This window comes from Vanessa atalanta, chromosome 13 (genome assembly GCF_905147765.1).
Source record: "Vanessa atalanta chromosome 13, ilVanAtal1.2, whole genome shotgun sequence".
Classification (NCBI taxonomy): domain Eukaryota; kingdom Metazoa; phylum Arthropoda; class Insecta; order Lepidoptera; family Nymphalidae; genus Vanessa; species Vanessa atalanta.
In genome coordinates, this window is record NC_061883.1 from 8242056 (window position 1) to 8261969 (window position 19914).

Genomic DNA, 19914 nt, shown 5'->3' on the forward strand with positions numbered 1-19914 from the left:
TATTTTGTGCAAATTTTATATATTATTTATCAGTTCTATCACAGATTTACCCACCTTTTATTAATGATATGTCATCGGAATAAAGAATAAAATATTATTAAAAACAAAGACTTATTTATTATATTTTTAGATTTAAATCATATAGATTAAGCTTCATGGATTTACACCTTCGACTTAGTACATGTCAAAATATATGAAAAAATATAAAAAAATTGCTTTTGCAATGACAGAATTTCTGATACATTTTTTACACTAACAGTGAATACAGTGATTTCATATTATTACTTTAACATAAAATTGACATGAAATCGTTTTGTGAGAGATGAGCGTCTTCGGGGATTTTCAGCGTGTGTGGGTGCAACGTTTTCCAGAGAGCACTTTACCAGCCGCTTGGGAAGACGATGTCAGGGCCAATTTAGCTAAACATAAACAGAAAGTAGCTATCCTTAGGGAAGAGCTAGAGAAAGAAGAATTCTATGTCGAGTATTTGGAGACATTGCTGTCTGATGTCGAGAAACATAAAGCTTCCCAAGGAAGTAGGACGGCGCCGCCCTCAGGGATTGACACGAATGACGATAAAACATCTGATAGCAAACAAGTGAGATTTAGTTATCTTACAGTCAATTTCGTTCTACTAGATAAGAGATTAGTAATAAAAGATTATTTGTTTATTTGGTGATTCATTGTATCGGGTCCACTTACCTAGAATTTACATTAACCTATAGTATAAAATTTGTGTAACTCATACTTGTAATAGAAGATACATGGTAAATGCTTAAATTTTATCTTGTCGAAATACAATAATTAATAATCATAATATATTAACATTACATTCAGATTATTCAGTCCATGCTAATGTTCATATCAACAAGTTAAAATATTATTTATTGGAATTAGCTAATATGAATCATATTTATCTACAAATTACCTACCTCCTGTTATTAGTCTCTTATATTAATTTTAAAATGGCATCTAAAATAATTTGTTCTTATGTAAGATAAAATATCCAATAAGATGTTTGGTATGTGCTCTATTGTAATATTCAAAGTATAAATGTGTTAAAATTAAATTAACATTTAACTATTTTCAAGGAAAAGAATAAACAGTTTTTTCTTAAAAATAATTGTAGTTAGTGATCATCCCAATTCAATTAAATAACTTTCTAATATATTAAATGTATTACCACATTGCACCTATTTAAGTTCATTCAACATGCTGTCACATATGCTGAACCTAACCACTTGACTAAACTGATAGGACTATATAATTATTTGTATCAAGTGTTAGAAACAGTAATGGAAACCAATAAGATTCATATTTACAGGTTATTTATATTATTATTTATTTATTTGTTGCATTAATCAGATGCCATAAATAAATGAACTTTATTTATTGATTTTATTAACAATAATTGATTGATAGCAGTTATTAAAGTATTCATGCAAATATTATCAGTTTGTGTATATTATGCAGTCCCACATATGCAGTCAAAATTTATTTAAACAGCTGTTTAAAATATGTTTGTTACAACTTTTCAAGTGTAATTCATTTTATATTAATTGTATTTTTTAATATAGGATTCTAACACTGACTCACTCTCAAAGAAAAGTGAAACAAGTCTTAAGAGTGATGACTCAGCGGAGGCTCCTGACTGTGAAGAGGTACACTTGAGAAACAAACCTGTGAATTTTGCTGAAAGGAGTTCTGTGAACCAATGCATAAACGAACTGTCATCAAACCTTGCAGCAGAAGCTCGAAAACGGTGCAACAGTGAAATTGTAAAACGAACTGATAATGATATAAGTGGTAAGTCATTTTATTTATATAAATAAATTGTATTTATTATCTCCTTAAAGTATTTAGTGTAGATGTTATTACTATTTCTAAATAGATATTTCCCATATTTTTAAGTGGACAGAATTTAATTCAGAAATTATAGAGACAAAGATTGTACAGTGTTGAATGTTTCCACTAGATGTAGAATCAACTAATAAAACTCAAGCTAAAAACCGTCCAGCATCACAAGCAGGTGATTTTGTAACAGTGATTGAAGTTAATGGTTTAAAAGCAGTTGAGAATGCTGCTAAGAAATTGGATGAATCACCACCATCCTCGGAAAGTAGTTCTACAGATCCCGCATCTGCTACTAAGAAGAAAGTGCCACCAAAGTAAGGATAAATGTTTTAATTATTTTATAACCAAACATGTGTATAAATGAAGTTCACAAAAACATTTATACACATACACAACACATGTAATAATGTAGATTAGTTATAATTATTAGTGGGTTTCCTGCGAAACTTCATATTTATTCAAAAGATTTCTTAGGAATTTCGAAATTTATTATTGAACCTATGATTATTTTGATTAAATTTTATTGTAAACTGCATTTACATTTGGCGCAATAATAATTAATGCTTATTTAAATTAAATGTAAAATAGTATATATTAGTTCATTTAGGATTAGAGTTTGTCGAAAATAATTTACTTTAATTTTGTTTACGTTTTTAATTTTTTTTTCTTATACAGCCGTCGCTCTCTAACCAGCCAGTAAGTTTTTTCCCTCACCAAAATTAATTCTTTGTTAAATTGTAACAATTCAGTAAATTGCAATCAAGATCCTCTAAAATTTTCTGCACATCTACGGCTGAACCTCTTCAAAATGAGACCATAACCGATTTCTTATATGGAGCTATCTTCCCATAATCACTGGGATAAAAAGCGGCTTACGTTATTAATATGAAGAAGATTACATAAATTATTTTTACTATAATTACTATATGTGTATGTATGTATGTATGTATGTATGTACATACATACATACATACATACATACATATATAAAAAAAACATACATACATACATACATGTATGTATGTATGTTTTTTTTTAGTTTGATATAAAAGTATGTATATTGTTATGTATTGTTAATTATTAATTACCGCCTTTAGGGTTTTCTGTTTGACCTGACTGGCAGAGAATGCCTTCAGGCATTAAGACCTCCTTTTGTCCCATTTATTTTGTGGTGGTCAAAAAAGTATTTAAATAAATACAATTTTTTAATTTTTGACGTTTCACTCATTTTTGTTAATAATTATATATATATAGTTCATAATTGTGATAAAAGTCTGTGTGTCTCCAAGCATGATTTGATCAGTTTTCTACTTTATCCTTCAGTTAATTTACTGATTTCATCAAAGTGAGTCATTCAATAAAATTTATAATATGATAAACATTATAAATATTTTAGGCCACCCCCAAAAGTTTTCAACAAACGTGGAGCTTCACTACCAGAATCAGGCTTGGCCGAAGACAGTCCCCCATCGTCGCTGGGAAGAAGACTACGAAACGCCGAGTCCCGAGAATCCATTGCCAGCAGAGCGTCTACACCTTCAATTAGTGAAAGGGTAAGTTCAATTCAATATGAATAGTTTTCTTATTTATTTATATAAAGATTTAAAAATTTGTCTCAAAAACAGCACAAACAAAGTCATTTATGGAGGGAATATCATTGAGGCTTTAGGCCTCGATTATAAATAATATTTCATATTTTGTTCAAAAATGCAGGTAAAAAGCTACGAGTCAATCAACTCATTGTCTTCGGAACGCAAGCGGTCCGGCGGCGCGGCCACGCCCCTCTCCATCGACGAGGAGGCCACGTCCTGCACGCCCGACCCGCCCGACGCCTCCGACGACAAGTCGGCGCCGATATCGCTAGAGAGCATTCCCGCCGTCGTGCGCTCCGCCGAGGACGAACCCTACTACGACCAAGTCCCGGTGGACATCAACGATGGAGAATACGTTTATATACAAGCAGGTAAACCTTCGTCTTCGCTCGCGTTAAATTTAATCTAGAATTCGTAATATTTTTTATTGCTTTTTGATACTGATCGTTTACTCTTTTGAATATATTAAATGAAATGAAAAGTTCCCAATAACTGCAACACGACCCGCGCTCAGAAGGCAGGGACCGTTTCCGGGCGCTGTCGGACTGGGGCGTGGTGCCGGCGGGCGCGGGGTCGGAGGACAGCTCGAGCGCGGGCACGCTGCCGCCCGCCGCGTCCGCGCCGCCCGCGCCCGACTCGCCGCTCTGCGCCACCGCGCCCAACTACGTCAACATACACTACTTCATACAGTGAGTACCCGTCCGATCCGGATATCGCTTTAGGGCTATCTACTTTACATGTTCGGCTATATTCGGCTGAGTGAGGTAAGGTGCTCGTAGGTTTTACTAAAAAACAGTAAGTGATCCTACGTTCCTCCTTGGAGGTCATGTTTGCTTCATAACAAACTTTATCAAATTCGGTTCAGTGTTGACAGCGTAGCAGAAAGACGGACAGACAATTACTTTTTTATGATATTAGTATAGATATTTTTTTACATTTAATTTGCTTCTGAGTCATTCGAAACGTTACCATTGCGTGACCGAAGTACTTTTAATGAAACAGCGGAAGCATCAAATTAAAATATTTAGTTTTATACTAACGTATGATATTAATTAAATATTTAGTCATTTGTAAGAAATGGATGGAAACCGAATAAATATCGTCGTAAAAGTCGAAGTAAAATTTACCAATCAGAATTAAAAGTATACATTAGTATCTAAACTGTAAAGTTATACATGAAAGAAATATTTTTTAAATAAAATAACATAACTCCTTTATTATTTTGCTTTTGTGTAATATAATTCGTATCATCACCTGGAATGGAACGCTATATGGCGCAAACTAATTATGCTTTCTTAATTATGCATTTTTTTTAAGCAAAGAGGAAAATACGTCAGCTGAGTTTAAATAATTAAAGCCAAGAGTATAAAAAAAAAGTACAAAAGTTGTTTATACAACTGTATCTATGATTAATTTTCGTAGAAAATATAATTATTTAAGCTATTATTTCTATTATTACTTTTTAACAACACCAATATTCTCTAATAAAATAAATAACAATGTATTTTGTAAAAATTGATCATGTAATTACACAACTTGCCAGGACTATGACTTCAGCATTCCATTTTTCGAAAAGTTATGATATATAGTGATTCATCATGATACACTTGCCTTTTTATATTAATTTAGGGACGTATGTGAACTGTATTTCAATTAGGATAAACTTTCGAAAACCGGAAACCGAATTTCGTAAATAAATTTGTAACGTTTTACAAGAATTCGTATTTTGAAATTATTTTTTCTCTTCGATCCGGATTGAAGGTAGCCATCTCATAACTCTTCCTAAAGGCCTTCTATTACAAATAGGTCCCTTGGCTCAAAAACGGTTGGCTCTATTATAATCTACCGAAACCGAACAACTATCGTGTAAATGTTTTAAAATACCAATCAGACAAGCTGGCGAGGGTACCGAACCGAGCGAGACGAGCTCCGAGCTGGCAGACTCCAGCGACACCCCGCTCCTGCTGCGAACCATTTCATCGGACACGGAGGCCAGCGCTACGCCGCCGGTTTTAAGAAAACTTCAACATCAGGTTAGTATTTGTAATGTCAAAATGCCAAAAGTTGTTTACAATTATAATTTAAACAATCGTGTAATTTTCAATAACAAAATGATTTATGGGCTAATTATTATTAATATCATGACATGGATGTATTAAAAAATAATTTAATTATTATTAATTTTTATTATAAAAAACATTCTTCATTCACTTAAAGAATTGAAATAAAAATAATTAATTCGAATTACATCTATTTATTAAATTCACCATTTTTTTACTTCATTATCTTCCATGTTATCACTATTAAGTAATTTTTTAAACTTGTCTTGAAAATTAAAATTATTTTTTTTGGTTTTATTTTCAGTCATACATTGTTTTTCTCCTGTTATTAAATAATACTTGCATAATTGTATCTCACAATTGTAATTTTCACATCTTGAATAATAACATATACCGTCCGAGCAATACGAATCGATTTCCATTTTTTCAATTAAATTATTCGTCAGTTTTGTAACATATTGTGTAAAAAATGTTTCGAAATAATTTCTGAAAATTTGTTCTAAATCAAGCGATAAAATATTGTAAGTGAATTCCTTTAGTGTATTTGCATCTGAAATATTACAAAAAAAAAAAGAAACTAAAAGTTATAATCTATTTAAATTATCGAATTATAAGGAAATAATGTTATATTTATTTGCAAATAAAGAGCGGTTTCGGTTACAATAAAAACAACAAGTACAATATGGAGTTGGATTACCTTAGTATAGTATGTTTCATTTCGGTTTCCTAATCAACAGTAGCTATTACTTTATCAACAATTTCGGTAACGGTTGACGATAATACTGCTTCTAATTCTAGTGGTCGGTCTTCGATAGTTGGCTTAGATGTTTCTGTGGTTGAAATAGTAGGTTCTTTCGATGTCACGTCAGTTTTTTTATCTCGTGACTGCAGCGTCGATACTGATTCTGACGAATTAGGAGTAGTAGGCTCTTCAGGTTTCACTTCGGTATTGTAATTCCGACACTCTCCAGTTAGATCTGTGTCATATATATTACACGTAATGTTCACGCATCCGTACTTATTACACCTGATCGTAGTACATGTCTGATCGTTGCACTGTACATTCACATTCTGTCTGCGTACATTATCGTAAGTATTTGTCGTATCTGTTTGGAGAGGTTGATCTTTCTCAGGCAGTGTTTCACTAACATCTGCGCTCCACCAAGTAAACGGATATGTTATCCAACCCCATATTGTGGAACCGATACCGCGCCCCTCAACTACGTTATCTGTAAAATATAGCAATGCTTTGATTTCTCGTAAAGAATAATAATTTTATAAATCAATTTTTAAAACTTACTAGTGAGTGGCTTACTCAGCGATCCATGGACAATACACAAGACAAAAAAAGGTAAAAGCGTCCTAGAACTGAACATAGTGACGGGTGACTTAGGGACAAGGTGCGACAGTAAATGTTTGAATAGTCCACGTCTCCCTTATATATAGTTATCTGCGCTATGCACCTATCTGTTGTGAGATAAGGGACTTTCGGGAATGTTTACTTAATGACTTACGAGGAAACATACCAAAACCTTTTCATTGTTCCCGCAGTTATTATCAATTCTACAAAACTTTACTTAAATGTTTTTAGATATGCTTTTGTTAAGAAAAATAAAATATCTTCATATTTTAACACTTTATTCATTCAATAAAAATCAATTACATTGATTGATTAATATTATAATTAGGCTAAAACGAATGATTCTGTAGTTGCTTATGATTATTTAAAAATGTTGTTGAAAATTTCTCACATGTAGTTGTATTTTTTGAATTGCTTTTCGTCTGAACTTCACATAAAATACAACTTTCTTTAATGTTAGGACATGCTAAGAATCTACATAACTCCAAGCTTTTTTTGCAGTTCGTCAATATTTTTAATCTCGTTTTTGGACGTGACGTATCCGTCATGTTATTCATATACTTGTTTATTACTTGCAAAACGTATGATGTATTCCAAAACGATGGATCATCGAATCTTAAAACATTTTTCATATTTTCATGTCTCCTGAATTTTTGTAAGATATTTTTTAAACTAATAATATGTTCGATGGGAACGTTTCTCGTTTTCACTTCTCCATTAGGATTAAAGTCTATTATTTTTGGTTTAGCTTTATTTATTACACTCCAAGGGCTTAAATAAATTTCATTTTCAACCTAAAATAATTTTAATAACCACATTTTTTGCATATATTTTAGTATGATTACATAAGAAAGATTATAAAAATTTAATTGTAATTTAAAAAATAGTAGAATTTAATTATGGTTACTGATTTTAAGTGTTAATTTATACTTTACCTGGGTATACATTTTGGGTATCAAAAATAAAACCAGAAGTATCATAGTGAATGAAAGTAATATTTTTTAAACACTTTTTAAACCTTTTTTCTCGTATCTACTTAAGATAAATAGCATAGAACTCTAGCATTATCAGAGCTTAATGAGTAAAGTACTTAATGTTTATAAACACCAAACGTTTACGCCGCGGCTTGTTTGATAATAGGTTACGTAAGTTTTTTTATTATATAATTTTAATATTTTTTAAATTAGGACAATGACCTGCTATATTAAGTTCTTTAAATGTGCATTTGGCCTTTTTAAATGTTTTCTTAAATGCTGCAAAGGTGCTACATTTTGAGTGAATACAAAGAGTTCCTTTTCCGAACAACTTTCCTAACATTTTCTCCTCTAATATGTCAACAACTTCAAAAGCTATATTTGATGGTAAATCCATTATAGACTCCATAGTGGCTACGCTATCTGAAAAGTAAATAATACAAGATTTAAGAAATTATATTTATAATATGTAAATAATTAGGAGATTTTCATCGCGTACAACTAATCTCTATATGGAAAAAATGTTTTATTCTGGATAAAGTTTTCTAATTTGATTTTACTTAACAAACATTACTTAAAATGTTATTTTCATGAAGGTGCTAAGTGTATATCAATTTTCCTCCTGTAAAACTTGTTTCTCTTTTACCATGAGTAATATAAATATTTTAATTAAATTAACTTACCAGTGTAGTTGTTGCCTGCACAATGACCTTTACTATTGTACCGGTTATCTGGTGTACAAATTCTATGTAAACATAATTTTTTTGCGCATTTCATAGAGTGGCATATATTTTCAGAGCAAAACGTTAATACGCCTGTTATATATTTGCCCACAAAAGACATGAAAACCGGAACAACTGCATCAATATCGTTCCAATCCACATCGCCAAATATTGCTTTTTCTAAAGCTGTAGTGTGGTTACTAATTAATTTATCTTTTGTCATGTTCAATTTTGTTTTTTTAATTTCTCTATCTAAAATCAAGGCAGTTATGTTCTTTGAATGTATCAGGGATTGATTTTTTTTCGCCAATGGCCAATATACCAATTCAGTGTCAACCTCCGATTCTGTATATAATTTTTTAGAAGATATAACTTCAGGAAAACTGGATCGATTATTTATTGCAAAGGATGTTGTCATACTCTTATTATTATTAAGCAATGTAAGATAATTTGGTGATTTATTATTTATTTCGCGTTTTAACCGCAATAATTTCGTGTTTGACACATTATCCTTTTCAATTTCGAAGTCTGCTTCAATACTATTCTCTATCTTTGATGCATTTTCAGAACGATTGTAACTGCCTTTTGTTATATTAAGAGTTAAAACAATTCTGGGAGTGTGAGTTACAGTTGTTTTATCACTAGAGTGATTGAGTGTCATTTCAGTAGTTTCATTTGTTTTTAGCTTCGTATCTTCATTATTGCTGAACGAACTATTTTTATTAAAAGAGCTATTACTATTTTCTACTTTTGTTATATTACGTTCCAATTGCGGTTCAATTTTAAAATTCTGTAAATTGTACATTTTCTTGGTTTTGTGTTTTTTGTTATTATTTCCAAAACGAAACTTTTTCTTTTTATGAATAGTTATTTTATGTATTGGTGATTTATCCTTTAATATATTCTGTTTGTATCCAATTAAATCAATTGGAATTGAAAAATTTAAATATGGAAAAGGTAAGTTGATGGTTGATAAAGGATCTCTTGGTATTGGAAAGGTATCTTCATGTTCTTCATATTTTTCAAATTGGTTTAGATATTTAAGTAAATTATTTAATGCGTTCGGCAATTGAACGTCTATTTTTATTCGAAGGCTTAAATTGTCCAAGTTGTTACTTGGATTCTCTTCAAAGGATTTTGGAATTTTTAAAAAACTGTTTGTAAGGTGATTAATCTTATTAAAATTTCTAGAAAGAGCAGATTCTCTATAAAAACATTTCTTGCATTGACATTTGCATGGAAAAATATTTTCTTGGCAAAAACACGATGACATTATGGTTTTGGATAGATTTTCTGGAAGTATAGTAGGTAAATCGTCTGATTTTTTCCCATCATATAAATTTTTCGAAAAATCGAATAGGTTGTCATTCTTTTTTGCAAATTTTATGTTTGAATTAAGTGGCATAAATGTATTCAGAAAAGCTGGATGTTTCATATTATTAAAGTAAAAATTACTGTTCTCGCGGTAATTATTTCGCTCAATTGGTTTTAATTTATTGAAGTTTTCATGTCGCATGGGTGGCACTTTGTTTTTGCTTTTATTTTTTCTTATATAATTTATCCTCTGCTCGTGTGCTTTATCTAAATATTGTTGGTACTCGGACAGTAGATTTTCGATATCTTCCTCACTTTCACTGTTACTGAACATATGATTATTTAATTGAGGACTCTGCAAACATATGTACATGGAATATATAATGGACTGGCTTAAAACTTTATAATGTTTATTATTTCTATTTTGCTTACCATACTGTTTTCAAACTCGCTAAAGATATCGACAATGTCGTTTAGTATAATCGCATCATGAAGTGGAGTGAATTCAATACGATTGATTTCATAACCTGTGTAATATAAATATAAAAGAAACTTTAATATTTTCTAGACTTATCTTTGTGCTTTTAAGATACTGGTACATAAAAGACCTTTGCGGGTAGATAGTACGTATTTTACAATCAATAAATGCTCTGTATAAATGGAGTAAAGCGTGAGGGAGCCAATATATTTAGAAGCAATAAGGGGAACTATTTAAGGAACATGCTTTAAGGAACTCTAAAGAAAGCAAATGAATTAAAATCTACTCTACACTGTAATACTCACTGTCCACATCCATACACTTCGCTAAACTTACGTAAAATAATAAGAGGAAAATAGTTGTTATTTTCATGACTGATGAGTTTGATTCAGCTCGAACCTAAAATGCAACCTTAAGTTCACTTTGTGAATTATGTGATATGGTTTTTTGTGGCTAGTTTTGTTACCAAAAACAAACAGCGCTTTTTGAAACTGTTTTTACAAACAAAGGTTTTATGTAAGCAATTGCAAACCTGTTTGTTATACAATCAGTTGTACAATGAAACAAAAAATATACAAGGAGCTGAGGCAAAGTAAGCTTATGTATAGCAGGAAGTATATTATGTATACTAATATTATAAAGAGGTAAAATTGGTTTGTTTGTATGTAAAGGGTAATCCAATTTAAAAAAAAAACTTTCATTGGTAGAAAACTGCATCATTTCTGAGTTCTATAGCACTTTTTATTATATCGTATGGGGTATAGAATATATGTATGTCATTTTATTTTCTTTACTAATAAATTCAAGATTGAAGACGAGGCGTCGCCAGTGTACAAATGAATATAAATAAAACTAATGCTAAATTTTAAAATATATCTTTAAATTGATATCATTTTAACTTGGTGGTAGGGCTTTGTCCAAGCTCGTTGGGTAGGTACCCAACGAGCTGCTGATCGGATATTTAATTTAAACTAAACATACTTGGTTTTGTTGTATTCCTAACTAACTTATGCCTATAAGGATGTAAAAGGAATATAAATTTTATTATTACATATTATGTGAGATGTACAATGCTGAGTTACATAGTGGTAATTTACTTTTGGCATTTTAGTATATTATTGCTTCTACTGTTTAAACAAAATAATATTCAAATTCGTTTTCTTTCATGAATTGGTTTAAACTGAATAGTCATTAAAAAATTTTTTTAGGTTTCTGTTTTAAGTACTAAAACTAATTTGTACAACAAGGAAATATATGAGAAAACAAATTACAGGAGTCTAACATCAGCAGTAATGCAGAGGCCGAGCGTCTCACGATGCACCGTTGCATTGTCACAAGTATCATAGAAAGCGAGACTGTGTATGTGGAATGCCTCTATGTAATGGAGAAGGTGAGCATCATGAGCCTTGGCCGTCAGCCATAATATTAAAAAAATACATATAATAAATATACTAAGAAAAATATTTCTTTTCCAGTACATGAACGCTATAAAAGCCACACTATCGACGTCTCAACCTGTCATAACAGAGGAAAAATTCGGTACGATATTCTATAAAATATCGGAGTTGCACGACTTGCACAAGAGTTTCCTTGAAGGCCTAAAAAATGCTGTCGCCAGTTGGGAAGAACCATTATCTGTAGGAATCCATTTTAAAAAAATGGTAAGTGAATGGAATTCGTAGGAATTTGTTCATCTGCTCAAATAAACAAAACTGATTTATTTTAAATTTTCTTAAAAAAAATATTATGTATTCGGCTATGCATAACATTATAAATAGGACCAATAAATTTTTGAAATTTGTATTTTAGGCTGAAAATATAAACGTATATGGGGCGTTCCTCCACAACTACGGGCGCGCGACGGACGCCGTGCGACGGCGATGCGCGACCTCGCAGCGCTTCGCCGACCTCACGCGGCAGATCACGTGTCGCGGACAGCCGATGTCGCTCGATGATCTCCTGCATAAGCCTGTAGCTCGTGTGCAGAAGAACGCACTAGTTTTACACGTATGCACTAAGAATGATTGATATATTTTAATATATGTTCTTCGAAGAGATATAGCTTAATAAATATAACAATTATTATTTTCAGGATCTTATTAAGTACACACCGGCGAGTCACCCCGATCATGCGATGTTAACCGAGGCATTGAATATGACGCAGCATTTCTTAGACGAATTCAATATTATACAAACTAAGTCCATGTTTCCGGTAATCGTTTATTTTGTTTCTAAAATATATTTTTTTAAATATGCAATGTATACAATGTATATATACATTTTTACAGAACGCAGACAGAGCACAGCGGAGACTCGTAAAAAATTCTTTTATCGTCGAACTGTCAGATGGGCATCGAAAATTGAGACATCTATTTCTTTTCAACGACGTTATCGCCTGCGCTAAATACAAGGTATAAACATCGATTAACCGAACGAACATTAAGACTAGACAAAATCACATTGCGAATATCGATTTAGTTTTCAGAAAAGGCCCAAGTGGTGCAACTCAATTACACGAAGTATTTGATTTAACACGTGATCTATAATTGACGTATGTTATTAAATAAATTAGAAGAAATCTAATTTCGAACCGAGCTTTCCTTTGCTCACAGAATGCTTCTAACCTAACCCATTGCGATCTTCTATATATGTATAATTGTATATATAAAATAAGAACTACTGAAATCATACGTTAAGTAGTTTTTAGGTGGCCAATCGGACACATTCCCCCTTTCCTTTATTTAATGGCCGGTGCAATTTGCTAGGCTTCCGGAAGAGATAAATTCACTTTCGAGCTGAAGTGGTTCATTCCGCTGCCGGACATCGTGGTGGTGGAGGACGAGGGCGCGGGCGGCGCGGCCGAGCGCGAGGCGTCGCCCGCCAACATCGTGGCGCTCAAGTCGCAGGCCTGCACCGTGCGCGACATCATCCTGGCCGAGGAGCGCGCCACGCAGGACGACAAGGTCCGTGTTGCAACTTACTACTTGCACTGATGGGTCTCCCGCGAAACTTCGCGAATATTCTAAATATTTTTTAGGAATTTCGTCAAGCTGACAGGTTTTGTTTTGATTTTTCATTTCATTGTAAACTGCAAGTCACTCATCTACATTTGGCGCCAAAATGATGAAACCTCTTTTAAATGAGATTTTTAATATCAAATAGGTAGTATACATTAGTTCAGTTGGAATGTTTAAAACCGGACAAAAATCGGCTTACGCTATTAATACATAAGATTTTAACATGGAAATGTCAGACTTTAATTTTTAAAAATTGTTAAACCTTACAGAAAATACGTCTGGGAGGTCGCGGTGCGGCGGAAAAACAACGGAAAAAACTTTCGGAGCTCGAAGGACAGCTCGTTCTGGCGTCTCCGAACCTGGTGTTCCGAGTGGGCGCCCGGGCGCCGGGCTCCACGACGCTGCAGCGGCAACACATATTCTTCCTCAGCTCGGAATATGAACGCACGCAGTGGATTGATTCCATTCATGCCCTACAGGTTAGCGCGGATTAATTACAACATTAATGATGTTTATATTATATAAAATCCAAATAACAGGATAACATTTTTTAAAATTATTATATTATTGACCAGTGGCTTTAAAAAGTTAAATGCCATTCGTTAATAAGCCTAAAATAATTATAAACAAGTTGTCTTTATATAAATTGCAAGTTAATTGTTGATCTCTCAATTTGTAGTTTTATTTTAAAAGTAAAAATATTTGTTTAATAGGCATCGTCTGCACCTCCCGCCGGCACCAGTACTGTATCAATGTTAGAACTTCAAGGATGGGTGACGGCATGTCGCAGCTACCTGCAGACAGACATGGGCTCCTACCTCCTTCGGAGCGGTAGAGATGACTCTTTGCTGCTAGGGGACTTGCAACTACATATAGGAGGCATGACTGCACCTTTGGATACTTCAGCTGGTAAGATTATTTCGCAGCTATTGCTGTTGAAGACTGATTGTATTTGTCCAATTGCTGATAAATCAAAAATCGTATTTACAATTATATTTTGTCCAAATTTTCGGTAAAGCAACGGTCCAATATTTCGGTTTATATAAATATAAATTGCTAATAAAATTATATTGTTTTTTCAGACTATTACATCGTGGTGGAGGTGGATTCGTATGGGCACTACTTCCGCAAGGCGAAGTCTAAGCTGGTGTGTCGCAGTGCGCAGCCACGCTGGAACGAGAGCTTCACGCTCGACCTCGAGGGCTCGCAGAACTTACGGCTGCTGCTCTACGAGGATGCCGCTCGTCCGGTTCTCCGGGGGAAGTGTACGCTTAAGGTATAGGACTTGGACCCAGTCATCCTGACATCTTAACTATGACATTGAATAAAAATAATATAAAAATATATACTGCGTATAACCCTTGTTTTTATTCATTCTATTATCGGACGAAGTTAGAATTCTCATGCACACACACTCTGCCCGTAAAGGTCTCAAATGGTTTTTTATGTGGTTTACATTTCGTGGCAAACTTTGCTAATAACTATTGAAATCTGTTTCGTATGTTTGCGGCAGCTGTCCCGCGAGTGGGTGGGCGAGAGCGTGTCGCGCACGGTGTGCGTGGGCGGCGGCTCGCTGCCGCTGCGCGTGCGCTTGTTGCCGCCCGAGCGCTCCGCGCGACACGTGCCCAGCGCCAAGCCCGGCGCGCTCTTCGGCGCCAAAATCACGCACGTCGCCAAGTCCGTTTCTTCTGATTTCCTACTTTATTGACTAGTTCCTCAGACAACTATTGCTGAAATGATTTTATTTTTTTTAACTCGAAATAAATAAATATTATGTATTGAATTTATTTTAACCAATGGTCTATAATTAACTTACTGACTTAATCTGTGTAGCCTCCCCGGGCATACTATAATAACTTAATAACAATAGTAAGAGTTTAACATAATTTGCAGACGTGAAAAACGGAACATCCCTTTCATTATAAGCGCGTGCGTGCGCGAGGTGGAGCGCCGCGGCATCGGCGAGGTGGGCATCTACCGCGTATCCGGCAGCGCCTCCGACCTCAACCGGCTCAAGAAGAGCTTCGAAACTAGTAAGTTACTCATTAATTAGTAATCAATGAATCTAAAATTAATTAAATTAATCTCAAAATAGTCTGTGAAATAGTAGAAAAAAAATTACTTAAAAACTTGTTTATAATTCTCTACATTGAATAAAATTCGCTTAACAGTTTTTTGTAAAGAAAAAACAGAAGAATTCATAGAGTTACTGAAAATAGCCCTAAGTTATACAATTACCCTTTAAATTCATCATGTATTCATTGAAAAAACGAACCTTTTTTATTTCTCAGATGCATACGAAGCTGAACAGTTATTAAAAGAGGTTGACGTACACTCTGTGACTGGAGTATTGAAGCTGTACTTACGTGAATTGCCGGAGGCATTGTTTACTGACGCTTTATATCCAGAATTGTTACGGGCTTGGGGATCAACACAGGTATTAATTTAATTTAATACAGAACTATAAATAAATAATAATCGTTAATTATCAATATAGAATAAGTTTGAAAGAGGTTACATTTTTTCCATTTTCATCAATATATACAGTGTGGCAATGTCGTCATCACATTAAATGAAATAATTATTAATATTCATTGATATAATGTTGATAAAAGTTTGAAATGAACAAAAACACGAACAATCAAAAACGTAATTTTCGAACACAATAATATCCGCGGAAATGAAAATACATTTGATAAAATAAATTTACTAACATTTGTCACTCAGAATATTGTATAAGACTTACAATATTGCACCGGACTTATTGCAATTAATTATATATTTGTTTATAACTGAGTGATATTCTCATTGTTTAATTGCATTCATTTCTAAAATGATTGCTCAAATTGCCCAATGTAATACTTAAGATGTTACTGTGGTTTAAAATATCCTATCATTAAAAATATGTATCAACATTTAACTTTCAGGGTGCTGGGGCCTCTACAGATTCAGGGCCGGCACACACGAGGCGCCACGCACTACTCAAATGTTATGCACAACTTCCAGACCTCAATAAGAATTGTATTGATTTTCTCCTTAATCATTTTGTCAAGTAAGTTGAAACCTCAAGTATATATTAGCGTAATACTTTATATTTCAGCTACCAAGTACAAATCTTACTATACGTTTTTAATACGAGTTGAATATTTTAATGATCTGTTTATTTGAGAAAATTTACAAATATTTTATACATATTTACACTAATCTTTAGAATATGACTTGAGAAACTAAACTCGATATTATAAAAGGAACCAGGTGTACCAGGTGTGTAGGTGTCAGTATTTTCCTCCGGTCGGTGCTAAATTGTTAAAAAAAAAAACATTGCTAAAAAAAAACTTTTGAATAAAGATTTTGATTTTGACTATCAAACATGTAACATAATTATGTCATGGCAACAGAGTTAATCAGCACGAAGGCGAGAACAAGATGTCTCTGCACAACCTGGCTACCGTATTCGGGCCGACGCTGTTGCGGCCGAGCGCGGCGGGCGGCAAGCTGCGCGCAGACCAGCTGGCGGCCGGCACCGTGGATGCCATGGCGCAGGCCGGCATCCTCTACACGCTGCTGCAACAACGACACCTCGCGCAGCACCTGTCCGCGCACCGCCCGCACGCCAACCCGCCGCCGTTACTCGATTGAACTTCATATTGAGTCACCTTATCTGTTATACCATCGACCTAATTATTTTTAAATTTAAAATCTGCGTCGCAATAATTGTTTTAGTTTGAATGGGAAAACCGGTAATGTGTATCTCGCAGTCAACTGGTTTAGTTAGATTTTCAATCATCAGTCTAAGCATTTTATTAAACGCCGCCGTTCAATCAGAACAAAGCAACACAGCAAAAAGTTTAGGATGTTAATTCAATGGCCAATTAAGCTACTTGCCCGCGGCATACTTCACATTCTAAGCTGACACAAACTCGATATTCACAAATCTGAATTTTCATGCTGAGATTAAATAAAGAGCAAAATAAACATGTATTATAAATAATTTCTTGCACCATAAGAGATTGATAAACTAATAAGATAATTCAGTTAAAAGATGGATTATATTCAAAACCACTGCCGACAGTATTAGGAAACAAAAACTTTACTTCTGCAGTCAACAAAAAATGTTGTTGAAAAACATTTTTTTTAATGTTGTTTCTAACAGGTTTTATTAGTATGAATTAAATCAAATCTTAGGAAAACATGTTTAAAATACCTTTGCTTTTTGTTTTTTAAACACTTTAGATTATGTACATTAGCTTTACACTATCAAGTACGTTTTATCTAAGCAATAGCTCAAAATAAATATTTCAATGCCATACTTAATATTTTGAATTCTACCCGATTCAAAGATGATAAAAATGATAGTTGTGTAAATCTTAAGTCACTAAAATTTATTAACTAGTATTATTATTATCATATTAAAACTTCACTTGTCATCACAAATTCCGAGTGGCCACTCTCGTTTATATTCAGAATAATTTATGGCACGAAATGTATGTGAAATAATATCACAAAATGCACTTCCTGACCTGACTGGGTGTTTTTTGTAATCCATTCATTCAAGAATTGATTCTATCGACGCTAATTATATAAGAACACCATAAATAACGAAATAAGTATTGATAGTCATATTATAAGAAAAAGTTCGACTATGTCGTAATAAATTATTACATTTAGAGTTATTTTACAAGTGCTAGTGACAAGGTATAGAAAAATCAATCTTACATATAGATACAACTAAGTATATTTGTATTTCTATATTATATTTTGCATGCTTTTATATTGCAATCGTTGTTAAAACATTCCATAAAACGAAACAGACTGAATGTAGTAATATCTTTTAGAGTGTATTTTGCACAAAATCTAGATACTGGGAAGTAGGTAACTAGGTTTCCTGAATCAATGATTCGTAACATGTGTAAAATAAAATTATTGCATCTAAATTAAAAAGAATGTCATAAAAAAAAGTGTGTATTATTTATTTTAATTCTTAAAATGTTTTTTTCATCAATAACTAAGAACATACAAAATTATTTATAATTATAGTTTTTTTAAGTTATTAAGTGAATAGCTATATTACTATTATATTAGTTACCTACTTCTTACATCGCTGTATTATGTACACACTATGTACAAGTAAATGATCCCTAATGTTGGTAGTCATTGTTATTGTGTAAGCATCTTATTTGCATTTCAATAAGTATTTAAAGGGACCGAAAATGTAAAAAAAAATTTAGCTTAATACAATGGACTGATAATAATAACTTTGTAAGTTTATTTTTTTTTCAAAAATCTTTTGTAAAAAAGAATAAAATTAATTCCTGGATCAACCATAACAAACTTAATTCCATATTACAGCATTTTCATTACTAGTCGTGCATATTATAGTATTATGTTCACTTAATGAATCGATAAAATTGTAAAAACAAGATATTGCCTCAGCATATTATTCCGATAGCATAACATTCTTATATGTTATTTGCAAGTAGTTTTTATGATGTTAAATTAGTACTTAATATATGACAAGCTACCAAAAACGAAAATTTTAGAACAAAGTTATGTTTCGTTTATAGTTTCTATAGATTTTGTTGATAACCATTAACATTATTAATGATTCTTTTATATTGTTGAGTAATATATTTGTCCCTTAGTTTAGTTATTTTTTCTATGTACCAAGACTCTCTCACCAAAGATTCCAAACAAGCAAGTAGCCAGCTTAACTAGCAAGCTTTTGATTTTATTCTTAAAATTCTTACATTTTTCTGAAACATTCGTTGGTTTTATATCATGTATTATTTAGGTTAGAATGAAATTGTTTTATATATTTTATAAGTATATTTTATTATAAATACTGGTTCAATTAATGCTTGACTATGTGGTCCAACTTTGTTTATTCTCTCTAAAGAGTATTAATTATTTTGGTGAATCTTAAAACCATATGTATGCCACAGCAATACCATTTTTCCTTAAATTATTAAGGAAATAATATGTTTACATACCTTCCAATTCTCCAATATTTAGATATCTTTAAATGTATGCCCAAGTACCTTAGTGTTTATTCAATAAGTTTGTTTTAGAAAAAACAAGATAAAAAGACATTAAGATATTAAAGCAAAAGCAAATATGTACTAATCAAACAGTAAATATTGGAACCAATTTACGTAAATAATAAATAAACATTGGCACTATTGCTGTAGGGTGTGATGCTTTTTATATACATACTTATATGTAATTTAAATGTTTAAGGGACATCACAAAGATTTCGTAATAGAAAACATTTTTCTTGTACTTTTTTAATAATTTCTTTATAGCTTACCACTTACATTTAACCAGCCTATAAATAATATATATACATAAATATATTCTTCGGTTATTTTTAGATTTTTCCATTATTAAAATTTAATTTGAGGTGGAAATATATAAGGTATTATTAGTAAAATCAATGCATTAAGTAATTTTTTTTATTTACAATTTTTCATTTAACAGTGTTATAAATATGATTTGATTTGTTAAATAATCATTCTGATTATATCAAATATTTGTAACATTTCT

At 32.4% G+C, this 19914-nt stretch overlaps 2 protein-coding genes across 5 annotated transcripts; one reads left to right on the forward strand and one right to left on the reverse strand.

The window, feature by feature from the left end:
- The first annotated feature begins 239 nt into the window (after positions 1–239).
- On the forward strand, positions 240–19691 carry LOC125068544 (active breakpoint cluster region-related protein). Of its 4 annotated transcripts, none has more exons than XM_047677749.1 (21): positions 240–598; positions 1578–1806; positions 1976–2168; positions 3251–3407; positions 3568–3817; positions 3961–4135; positions 5338–5479; positions 11628–11744; positions 11830–12015; positions 12164–12361; positions 12447–12566; positions 12643–12765; positions 13120–13317; positions 13641–13850; positions 14085–14280; positions 14454–14647; positions 14885–15048; positions 15265–15404; positions 15663–15808; positions 16299–16423; positions 16770–19691. In XM_047677749.1, exons 1-21 carry the CDS (start codon positions 323–325, stop codon positions 17008–17010), a joined length of 3780 nt encoding a protein of 1259 aa, XP_047533705.1. In that variant the 5' UTR covers positions 240–322; the 3' UTR covers positions 17011–19691. The 4 variants fall into 4 exon arrangements, with proteins under 4 accessions (XP_047533705.1, XP_047533706.1, XP_047533707.1 ...); XM_047677750.1 differs by having other exon boundaries at positions 3964–4135; XM_047677751.1 differs by having other exon boundaries at positions 2045–2168.
- LOC125068551 lies at positions 5834–6898 on the reverse strand. The gene is made up of 3 exons (XM_047677758.1): positions 6807–6898; positions 6204–6735; positions 5834–6056 (listed from the first exon to the last, which is right to left on the reverse strand). The coding sequence occupies exons 1-2, from the start codon at positions 6880–6882 to the stop codon at positions 6233–6235; spliced, it is 579 nt and encodes a 192-aa protein (XP_047533714.1). The 5' UTR covers positions 6883–6898; the 3' UTR covers positions 5834–6056; positions 6204–6232.
- Positions 19692–19914: the final 223 nt, after the last annotated feature.

Bases quoted from the DNA above. Each gene is read 5' to 3' on its own strand.
- LOC125068544 (XM_047677749.1), top strand. From the start codon at position 323: ATGAGCGTCTTCGGGGATTTTCAGCGTGTGTGGGTGCAACGTTTTCCA. The intron at 2,169-3,250 runs GTAAGGATAAAT...TAAATATTTTAG, and splicing joins AAGAAGAAAGTGCCACCAAA to GCCACCCCCAAAAGTTTTCA. The intron at 12,766-13,119 runs GTATAAACATCG...GCAATTTGCTAG, and splicing joins TCGCCTGCGCTAAATACAAG to GCTTCCGGAAGAGATAAATT.
- LOC125068551 (XM_047677758.1), bottom strand. From the start codon at position 6,882: ATGTTCAGTTCTAGGACGCTTTTACCTTTTTTTGTCTTGTGTATTGTC. The intron at 6,736-6,806 runs GTAAGTTTTAAA...TATATTTTACAG, and splicing joins GCTGAGTAAGCCACTCACTA to ATAACGTAGTTGAGGGGCGC.